This window comes from Peromyscus leucopus, chromosome 7, assembly GCF_004664715.2.
Source record: "Peromyscus leucopus breed LL Stock chromosome 7, UCI_PerLeu_2.1, whole genome shotgun sequence".
NCBI classification, from domain to species: Eukaryota; Metazoa; Chordata; class Mammalia; order Rodentia; family Cricetidae; genus Peromyscus; species Peromyscus leucopus.
In genome coordinates, this window is record NC_051069.1 from 14,827,954 (window position 1) to 14,838,902 (window position 10,949).

The following is a 10,949-nucleotide window of genomic DNA, read 5'->3' on the forward strand; positions in this document are numbered from 1 at the left end:
AAGCCACTGCCCTGCCCCGCTTCCTGCAGTAACCAGCAGAGGGCGCGCGGGGACCAGGGTTGGACCCCAGATTATTGCGGGCCTAGCGCTGGGAGCTAGTCCGTGGAGCCTTCGGTTTCAGCGCCCCACAGTCTGGACCATCCCGGCACTCAAAGTTAAAGGTCAATCCTCAAAGCAGTCCAGGGCCTTCCGCTCTCGGCCTTTGCGTCTATCTAGGGTCCAGACTGCAGCTTGGTAAAAAGCTTGTGCCTGAACTGGGCAGATCCTAAATCTGGAGCCCTCTGCTTTCGGGTTTGGCAACTTTGTGTCGCTCCTTTCTTTCGCTCCTGCCGCACTCACCTGATTAAATATCCGTTCCTTTAAAGATCAAAGACATAGGCAGGGGTGTGAGGTGGGAGCTGTTTCTAGGCCCGGGCTCTCCTTCCCTAGGTCACTGTATCATTATTAACATTACAAGCAACAGACGGCAATTCTGGGCGGCGCCAGAGCTCTGTGTGCCGTCTTCTAGCCGAGCTCAGTGGTTCAACCAGGAATTGCAGCTCCCACCCTAGACCCCGCCGACGCTTGCTGGAGGCGACTCCAGCTCCAGCCTTGTCCGGATCCGCACTAGGTTCTTCAGGGTTGAAGACGGGGTAAGGGGTGTCTTCTCTCCGGTGCAGAATCGGGCAACAGAAGCATTTTTGCGGGAGAGTGGGTGGGAAGCCGGGGTCCACGGGATCAGCATCTGAGCCATCGTGGTTGCCACGCCCTTAAGCTATCCTGAGGGTGCTGGAATCGCCCTTTCCACAGCGAGTCCCCTGGCTTCAGCGCCTCTTCCGGAAAGAAAGCCAGAGTTCCCAGAGCTTACACGGACTTTGGGTGGGCACGTCCTTGCCGTCCAAGGAAGTCCTGAGGGAGAGCTCATGAGCCCATTCTCTCTTCCAGCTCTCGGGGCCCCTTGCTCCTTCCAAGTTAACCCTCCGCCGGCTTGCGTCCCCTCCAAACTCAAAATGAGCTGAATAGAAGTGAAAATCGGATGAGTGGTGCGTCCACGCCTTGCGTCTTCCTCTCCCCAGACCAGGAAAGCCCCCAGGACTCGCCATCCCAGAGCACAGTCTTAGTCCCTCCGCTGCCACACAGCGGTGCAAGGCAACCCCCTCAAGGTTGCTAGAACGTGAACAATAATACAACAGGACATCCCTCTTGCTTTGCAGACAAAGAAGTCGCTGCCAGGCCGGCTGTTCCAAACCTCTGAGGCCTTGGCTCAGGTTAGAGCCTTGTTCTGGACTGTCTCAGGTGCAGAGTCCCAGGCAGGGAGGAGTCCGAGTTTTCATCTCCCTGCCCTCTCAAAGACACCTTCCCTGGACTGCCTAACCGCCCTCTTCCTGGATCCGTCTGTGGGGTTTCCAGGCCTGAGCAGGTGTGATGAAGTTCTAGATTCCGAACTTGCCTGAGATTGTGCTGGTCCCCGCGGTCTGTAGCCAGGAGCAGGAACGGGAGGGACCAAAGTGTGCACACACCAGTATGTTCATATTTAATTTACAAAGCAGCCTCAGAAGCCCAGCTGGGTGGTCCCTCTAGATGCTGTGTTCTTTCCGCACGTCCCTCCATCACCCCTCCTTAGCTCATTAAAATGCTTAACACTCAAATCAGGGTATTGATTTCCAAAGAGGCCCCAAACACACTGCCATCGACCCAAAGGCTGACTCTCGTGAGGGCTGGGGGGCCACGAACATCCCAGGATTACAGTGTTTACAGAAATAGCAAGAGGTGGGGAGTCTACACATCTCTCAAAAACCTATGCCCCCTTACCAGTTCCGGCCAGCAGCTCTGTCTCCTGGAATGCCAGAGGCAGGGGAGTGAGTTGGTGAGTTTTAGCCAAATGCCTTGACACTCTTCAAATCCTCCTGCCTGTCTCTAAAAGAAATGCCCTGTGTTTGCCAAAGAGAACAGTGAGTCCGAGAGTCTGCTGAGGCCAGCTGTTACATGAGGGTGTGAGATGGCAGGGTGGTGGTTGCTGCCTAGGCTTTAACAGAAGTCTGTATGTGTGTGTGTGTGTGTGTGTGTGTGTGTGTGTGTGTGTGTGTGTGTGAGCATGCAGGAGTTGATGGTATGCTTGCTAGAGATGCTGAAAGGATACTAGGTAGTGGGGTACAGGAAATGCTCCACGGTTTTAAGTTCCTAGTCCACAGTACTCAAGAGGACCAGACGTTTTGGTAACCATCCCGGTCCCTGTCGCCACTGTCGCCACTGTCGGTGGCAACCTCAGTGCCCTATTAGCCTGCAGCAAGGAAGGGCAGAATGAGACACTTGGATGAGTTCAACCTAGGGTTCTAGGAGCTCAGACGACACCAACCCCCACGGTGAGCGCCCGCTAGCCCACGGGCAATGGAACGCACGCACTGGTTTTGCCACAAAAGACCTGGCGGTGGAGTTCCGGTTAAAGAGGCTGGGCAAGGTCTGCGAGGGGCTTGGGAGGTGGGCGTCTCTTCCCTGCGCGCCCTGCAGGGTTGTGCCTTCTCATCTAGTTAGTCTGGTGGGATTGGGGGTGGAGGGGAACCAGGGTTTGTATCTACCCAGATCCAGGCAAATATGACAGGGAGGGTGAGGCGCTCTGCTAACACTATCAATTATGCATCGTGTTGAATGTGGCTTCGGGGAGGGGGAGGCTAGCAGCCGGCGGGAGGAAAAGGGTCTGAGCGAGCGAGCCAGGCAGCGCAGTTCAGCCAGTCCCGCTGGAGGTCTTTCTGCGCCAGTGCTTGCTTTGGGGAAGAAAAAAAAAAGTGTTTAAAGGCAAAGACACGCCCCTCCAGTCCTATGCCTTTCTTTCTCCTAAATTCCTCAAAGATGGTTTGTCTCACGTGTTGCGGGGCGTAGAACGGCTCGCATTCAATTAGCAGCGAAAGCTCGCGGGCGCTGGCGGGACGGGCGCGAGAGGGTGAGTGAGCTCGGGTATTTGTGTGCGTGCAAAAGAGAACGGTGAGTGTTCGAGTGAAGGTGTGCTTGTGAAAATGTGTGTGAAGGTGGCGAGAACTCAGCGCGTTGACGCGATTATTACATGTTGATGGGTAATTCTAACCTGTGAAGGTCGTGTGGGAAGGCTGTGCGTGTTGGGGGGGGCGGGTGGAGGCATAACGAGAAGCAGTGACAATGTCATCGAGTGTGTAAATGTTGGGGGACACAGGTTATAGTGGTTCGGTGGGCTGGGAAGGGCTGAGCCTGGGGCTGTGCGCATATGGAGTCCCTTGAGATCTATGGGACTCAGCCTAGGGTGGGTGGGGATCTCTACGGCTTTAACAAATGTGAACGCGGCACGAGGTGGGAGACTGTGCGCGTTCCCGTCGATCCCGGGGGCGCGCAACGACTCTCCAACCTGCAAGCACTGAGAAGTGGGGCGAACAGACAAGAAAGGAAAAACTGAAGTAGGACTTGGGGGTCAGGGGGAGTTCTTACGCATGCCTGCCTCTTCTCCCTACTGTCACAGCAACAGATGCCAGAAGCTCCCGTGGACTGTCATCTGAGTCTGGAGAGGGGCTTGCAGCCGGAAGGCGGCACAGTGCAAGTCTGAGAGCAGCAGGAAAGGTGGACCGACTCCGCAACCTCAACCTAAAGGGTAGGTCCAGCCTAGAGCTCTCGCCAGGGTTGGGAGGCTGTCTGGAAGGAACACGGGAGGGAGCTGCCGACCACAGGAGCAAAAGCAAGAAGGGGACCTGCTAATCTCAAAGACAGGGTATAGGAGGGTTCCGTCAAGACTGACAAGAGTCTCAAGTTCCGGCAGGGTGGGGGTGGGTGGGTCTGTGTTAGAGTATTTGTGTGACTAGAGACAGCAGGTGCTCTCGGGCATCTTGGGGTTGTGGAGAAAGGTACAGAACCTTGAGCAGTCTCCAAATTTATTAGCCAGAGGCTTGTCCCCCTAAAAACCTGTGGACAGAGGGGTCCACCTGGGCTCTGTGGAATACAAAGAGGGACCTTTAGTGACTGTCCCCACAACATACTTTGTCTAGGCATGGGGGAGGCTTTCTTTCCCAGATGGAAGAATAATTAAGCAGCTATGACTCTCTCCTGAGGGGAGCTGCAGCCCAGGGCAGGGAGGCTAGAAGACATAAGTGGGTGGAGGCTGCCCCGGATCCCACACCACAATCCAGAAGTTCTCCATATTGCTCATCTGCTTGGGTTTTGGTCTCAGAGGAGGGCAGGGTAGCACCAACGTCCCTGTGTGGGGGCTGGTTCATGTGAGGACTTGCGTCCTTGTGTCTGTCAGTTCTCACTGTGAGCAGAAAAGTGCTTTGCTTGGTGGTGGCCATGCTGCATTGAGTTGAGAGAACAATGAGGTAGGTCTCCAGGGTATAGTGTGTAGATGTCTGGGTGCCTATGTCTAGGTAATTCCTGTGAACCTCCTGCTAGAGTCTCAGGGCCTTGTAGTTGGCAGCTGCGGGGAGATGCTCAGGCTTCTGTGTGCACTGTCCTTGCCTGTAAGAAAGTGTGTGCAAGTGCTGTGCATGGGACAAAGGATTCCAGAGAAGACAGTCAGTCATGAACGAAGATCTTTCTGCATCTCCGTTTCACCGGGTTAAATGAGGATATAAAAAGAAGGGTCAGTGTGGGGATCATGGAAGACCACAAGCATTGGAGGGGACAGCTCCAGTTGAGGGAATAGATTGGGTGGGTGGGTGGGTGGGGGAGCATGCTCCAAGCCCTCTGGAGAAGCAAGGCAAGGTCCTGAAAGCAAGCATTTATTAAATCTGTAGGCTTTTGCTGAGCTCCATTCGTACCTAAGATTTCTGGAGCCTATACAGGTTTAGGAGGTATAGTTTGTTAGGGGAGGAAAGAAAACCGTGGCGTAAGTGACCCCTCTTCACCTTGACTTCCTTTTGCAGGAGCCGTGATGGGGCCCTTCGGAGCCCTGTGTTTGGCTTGGACTTTGCTAGAGGTGGCCAGAGCGTGTCCTGAGCCTTGCGCCTGTATTGACAAGTATGCGCACCAATTTGCAGACTGTGCCTACAAAGAGCTGCGCGAGGTCCCAGAAGGACTGCCAGCCAATGTGACCACGCTTAGTCTGTCCGCCAACAAGATTACGGTGCTAAGGCGGGGAGCCTTCGTCAACGTCACACAGGTCACTTCGCTGTGGCTGGCTCACAGTGAGGTGCGCACCGTAGAGTCTGGGGCATTGGCAGTGCTGAGTCAGCTCAAGAACCTCGACCTAAGCCACAACCTCATATCTAACTTCCCTTGGAGCGACCTTCGTAACTTGAGCGCACTGCAGCTGCTGAAGATGAACCACAATCGCCTGGGATCGCTGCCCCGGGATGCACTCGGCGCGCTGCCGGACCTGCGCTCTCTGCGCATCAACAACAACCGGCTGCGTACCCTGGAGCCCGGCACGTTTGACGCACTGAGCGCGCTGTCTCACCTGCAGCTCTATCACAACCCCTTCCACTGCAGCTGTGGTCTCCTGTGGCTGCAGGCCTGGGCGGCGAGCACCCGGGTCTCCTTACCCGAGCCTGATTCTATTGCGTGCGCCTCGCCTCCGGAGCTGCAGGGCGTGCCGGTGCACCGCCTGCCCGCCCTGCCCTGCGCACCGCCCAGCGTGCGTCTGAGTGCCGAGCCGACGCCGGAGGCGCCTGGCGCCCCTCTGAGCGCAGGCTTGGCTTTCATGTTACACTGCCTCGCTGAAGGCCACCCTACACCGCGCTTGCAATGGCAGCTTCAGATCCCGGGTGGCACTGTAGTCCTAGAGCCACCGGTTCTCAGCAAGGAAGAAGATGGAGGAGATAAGGCAGAGGATGGAGAGGGTGACGGAGATGAGGACCTGCCTACACAGACTGAAGCACCAACTCCGACGCCAGCGCCTGCTTGGCCAGCGCCTCCAGCCACCCCGCGCTTCTTGGCCCTCGCAAACGGCTCTCTGTTGGTGCCCCTCCTGAGTGCCAAGGAGGCAGGCATCTACACATGCCGTGCACACAATGAGCTGGGTACCAACTCAACGTCAGTACGGGTGACGGTGGCTGCAGCGGGGCCGCCAAAACACGCTCCTGGAACAGGGGGAGAACCTGATGCTCAGGCCCCGACCTCTGAGCGCAAGGCCATCATTAAGGGCCGTAGCAACAGCGTTCTGCCTTACAAGCCTGAGGGCAAAACCAAAGGCCAAGGTCTGGCCCGGGTCAGCGTCCTGGGGGAAATCGAGGCGGAGATGGAGGAGACAGATGAAGGAGAGCAGGTGGGAAGTCAGATCCCTACAGATCCGGTGGGGGAGAAGCACTGTGGCCATGGGGACCCCTCTCGGTACGTGTCTAACCATGCATTCAATCAGAGCTCAGAGCTCAAGTCGCACGTTTTTGAGCTGGGTGTCATCGCGCTGGATGTAGCAGAGCGTGAAGCTCGGGTGCAGCTGACGCCTCTTGCTGCGCGCTGGGGCCCAGGGCCAGATGGTGCTACGGGAGTACGGCGGCCTGGAAGGCGGCCCCTGCGCCTACTCTATCTGTGCCCTGCTGGTGGTGGCGCGGCAGTTCAGTGGTCACGCGTGGAGGAGGGGGTCAATGCCTACTGGTTTCGGGGCCTGCGGCCTGGCACCAACTACTCCGTGTGCCTGGCACTGGCGGGCGAGACGTGCCACGTGCAAGTGGTGTTTTCCACCAAAAAAGAACTGCCATCCCTGCTGGTTATCGTGACAGTGAGCGTGTTTCTCCTGGTGCTGGCCACTGTGCCCCTGCTGGGTGCCGCCTGCTGCCATCTACTGGCCAAACACCCAGGCAAACCCTATCGTTTAATCCTGCGACCTCAGGCTCCCGACCCGATGGAGAAACGCATCGCCGCCGACTTCGACCCCCGTGCTTCCTACCTTGAGTCTGAGAAAAGCTACCCTGCCCGTGGCGAGGCGGGAGGTGAGGAGCCGGAGGAGGTCCCAGAGGAGGGCCTTGATGAAGATGTGGAGCAGGGGGACCCAAGCGGGGACCTGCAGAGAGAGGAAAGCCTGGCGGGTTGCTCCTTGGTGGAGTCTCAGTCCAAGGCCAACCAAGAGGAGTTCGAGGCTGGCTCTGAGTACAGCGATCGGCTGCCCCTGGGAGCAGAGGCGGTCAACATCGCCCAGGAGATAAACGGCAACTACCGGCAGACTGCGGGCTGAGCCCCCAGCACGCCTGACCTGCCCACCTCTACCTTGGGTATCAGTAGCCTAGGGATGGCAGGACTTTCTCACCCTCGCGGGACCCCACCCCACCCCCAAGCCTTCCATTACTCTTCCTCCTTAGCCCTCCCCAGGCGTCACTACTAGGAATTTCTAAGAGTGGGCCGAATTCAGTGGTCCCCCGCCAGTCACCGCCATTCTCTTGGCGAGCTTGAATCCCCACCCCCACCCAAAGCACAGAGACAGGCTCCTACCTCCTCTAAGACACCACCCACGGACAGCGAGAAACCGTCTATGCCTTCCATTCCACCGCGAGATCAGCGAAACCCACCGCGCACCCCACCCGGTGGGAACCTGGAGGCAAGGGGAACGCGCCAGTCGTTGGCCACCTCTGGTGATAATAATGGGGTTGGTTCCGGGGTTTGCCCGGGATCCCCAGGACAGGTCCCCAGCGTGGAGCGCTGGGGCTCTCATCTTGACCCCACTCGCCTTTTCAAGGTTGCATGTGCCAGAAGCCGGCTAATTTTGAGTCTCAATGTCCCTTCCCTACAGCGATCCAAATCCGCGCCTCCCTCCCCCTCCTCCGCCCCAATTCTGTCCAGTTGGAACCAAGCTGGGGTCCTGGAACGCCTTTCAACTCAGCGCACTGATTTTCTTATTTTCGTTGTTGTCAAAGACAGCGACATTTCTGGGTCTGGTGCTAACACAACCTTCCCAACGTCTGGGAAACTGGATGTGAGTGTGTCAGGTGTGAGAGTCGGAATCCGTTTTCTTCTGTGAGAGTCGGAATCCGTTTTCTTCTGTCTCTCTTAATTTCAAGCGCTGCGGGACCGCGCACCCCTTTTCCTCGCGAGGTGCGGGCTTGGTCCCTGGCCAGTTTCGTTGTCAGTGTCTTGCAGGTGCCAGAGGTTGATGCGCGCGCCACAGTGGTTCTTGCAACTCCGTGGGGTCCAGACCCCGGCAGAAACGTGCTGGCAGCGCAAGAAGCTAACTGTGACCCCCCCCCCCGGGCATGTCTCCCGAGGGTGCCGGACTGGTACCAGCGCGTGGCAGCAGTGGGGGGAGGGAGTCCCTGGGTCCCCTCCTCCCAGGAGAAGAGAGTGCCCAGCTTGTAGTCCCCGCCGCCGAGCGTGGGCTGTAGAAGTCCCGTGTCCTGTAAAGCGTGATGGTGTAGTGTAGAGGGGCGGGAGGGCGGGCGGGAAGGTGGGAGGGAGAGGGCGGGAGTGGCGCGGGGACTGGGGCGGGACCAGTTTTTAGTTCTTCTAGGAAAGCGTCGGGAGGGGGGGTTTCAGGCGTCTGGACCTGCGCTCTGGCTCTGGGCGAAGTGCAGCACAAGCGTGGGTGGCCCCGGGAGGAGATGACCCCGGATCCCACGTCCTTTTCTAAATACTTCTGTATGTACACTGTCAATAAAGTAATCGATTTGAACAGGATTCGGTGACTTGTTTTGTGGGGGGGGGGAGGGGGAGGTCGGGGTCCGGTGGGAAGTTAGGTGACGACAAAGGAACCAGGCTGGGGATTAAAGAAGAAAGCCGCAGAAGCCGCCCTTTGGGGGTCTCCTCTTGTGTTTGCCCGATGGTCAAGTGATTTTGTCAGGTATTTATTTGTTCCTGGCCCCTGTTCTGGGGGCTTCCAACTTCTAGGTGGAAAAGTGAAAACACATGGGGTGGGAGGAGGCTGTCAGAGAACGGGGCGGGGGGCGGGGCTCTCAGGGAGTGAGGGGCTGGTGTCTGTGTGTGTGTGTGTGTGTGTGTGTGTGTGTGTGTGTGCACTCGCGCCGAAGTAAGCGCGCGCTGTTCCCTTTGGGTTGAGATTGTTAGTGCACTGAGGTCTCTCTGTCTCGGTCTCCCTCCCTCCCTCCCTCTCCCCCCCCTCTCTGTTTTCTGTTTCTCAGCACCAGTCTATGAGTTCTCTAGGAAGATGGGGGATGGGCAAGGCAAAGATTGGGGAGAGGAATTCATAGAGATAGGGCTGCTGTGGTTTGCACAGAGAAGTCACACCACACATTTCAGAGCAGGCAGATGATGCCAGAAAAGGGGGAAAGGCTGTCTAAAACTCATTCCACTGCCAATGGACAAGCTGAAGTCTGTGTGTGTGTGTGTGTGTGTGTGTGTGTGTGTGTGTGTGTGTGTGTGTTTCTGGGGTGGGTGGGAGTGCTTAACCAGTGATGGCAATGCTTGGGCAGCTTCTAGGGTTTACTGAGGTGCACCACAGAATCAGGTCTGAAACACACCGACTTCACTGTTCTACAAATGGAGACTGGGAGACAGGAGCAATCAAGACTGGATGCCATGCTCCTGCTCAGCCAAAGTGCTGGCTTTGGGCTTCCGGTGGGTTCAGCTGTACCTGGAAAGGGCAGGATGTGTTTGGGAAGGAAGATGGAAGAGCAGATAAAACTTCCATCCTCCCTAACCCTTCCTGCTTCCATAGGTACTAGTCTTCAACTTGGACCAGTGTAGAATGCAGAACAGGCCCAGGTCAGACACCCAGCATTTCATCCTAGCCCCAGGCTCCACCCTAACTTCCAACCGGATCCCGGCCCTGCAGCCTGATCATTGCTAGGAATGCCATCTTTCAGGAAGACTAGTCCCGTGTCTGGGTAAGGACAAGGCCTGGCTTAATTCCCAGGACTGATTCAATGATCCGCACACAGGATTACACCTGGATACAGGTCTAGCTGGGCCAGTGAGTGCTTAATGGTTTTGGTCCCTCTGAGTCATCTAGTCATGGATCTGCAGTGGGAAAAGGGCTACTTCCTCTTCCTCCCTATCCCAAGGATTGGGTGTTCTCTTAAGACCCCTAGGAAGCCTGGATGCCCAGTGGAGATGGAACAGAGGGAGCTCAGAGTTCAATTCTTTGTTAGGGCCATGCTTCCAATCAGATGAACAGACACTACTCAGCTAGACTTGGTGCTGCCTAGACGCCAGGTCTGCAGGCTCTGCCCATGGAACCAGATACATATGTGTGTAGGCCAGGGGCCAGGATGCTGGGGCTTTCTGCTGGCTCTGCACATAGATACAAGCCCTCGCAGGAGCTCTCTGTTTCTGTTCAAATGTTTGCAGATGCGTACAACAGTTCTTAGCTTCTGCCTTCCCTCTAAAGCTCCACGTCAATTTTATTCTGTCTTTCTCTCTTCACCCCCCTTGTTCTCTTACAGGTTGTTCTAATTCAGCTACCCACTTGAGGTTTAATTTGTGGATCCACCTGCCATTCAGAGCTGGAGTAAGCTCACTATTTACCCACCATCACCACCAATGAGCCAGTTTTTGAGCAGCTTCTAAAGTGTGTCTGTCTCTGCTGCCACCCTACCGACTTTGCCCCTGTGAGGACTTGTCGAGGATGGAGATGTAGTCCTCACCTCTATCCCCCACTTCAGAGCTCCACAGCACCTCACTCAACCCACCTTCTTTGAGCACCTCTGCATGCTTGGGGTGCTGTGGTAGCTTCGATTTCCCCAGTGTGTGGTCATAAAATGTATAAGGATGTCACATGAGGATAGAGTCTGATGAGCTGTGTGTGTGTGTGTGTGTGTGTGTGTGTGTGTGTGTGTGTGTGCAGTTTTGTATTGAGGGACCTGGAAAATGGTCAGAAAATGCAATATGACAGCAGTAGCCTCAGAACTCAGAGCATTATGTCAGGAGCAGTAATTCTTTGCGCTATAGAAACCAGACACCCAGGATGTGGCCTTGAATTCAATCAGAAACCTGTCTGCAGAAGGTGATTTGAAAGGAGGGTCCCTACAAGTGTTTCCTGGGGATCAGCTAGAATGAGACCATTAATACGAAGGAACAAAGGACGTCAGGGCTTCTCTAGCAAGGAAGGAGCTGGTGTGGGGACCTCTGCTCCC

The 10,949-nt window shown here is 56.2% G+C and overlaps 1 protein-coding gene across 3 annotated transcripts; it reads left to right on the top strand.

Moving 5' to 3' along the window:
* The first annotated feature begins 494 nt into the window (after positions 1 to 494).
* On the top strand, positions 495 to 8,281 carry Islr2 (immunoglobulin superfamily containing leucine rich repeat 2). 3 transcript variants are annotated; one of them, XM_028892509.2, is made up of 3 exons: positions 495 to 632; positions 3,464 to 3,592; positions 4,857 to 8,281. In XM_028892509.2, the coding sequence occupies exon 3, from the start codon at positions 4,865 to 4,867 to the stop codon at positions 7,100 to 7,102; it is 2,238 nt and encodes a 745-aa protein (XP_028748342.1). In that variant the 5' UTR covers positions 495 to 632; positions 3,464 to 3,592; positions 4,857 to 4,864; the 3' UTR covers positions 7,103 to 8,281. The 3 variants fall into 3 exon arrangements, with proteins under 3 accessions (XP_028748342.1, XP_028748340.1, XP_037063361.1); XM_028892507.2 differs by lacking the exon at positions 495 to 632 and adding an exon at positions 2,573 to 2,917; XM_037207466.1 differs by lacking the exon at positions 495 to 632 and having other exon boundaries at positions 3,248 to 3,592.
* The last annotated feature ends 2,668 nt before the right edge of the window (positions 8,282 to 10,949 follow it).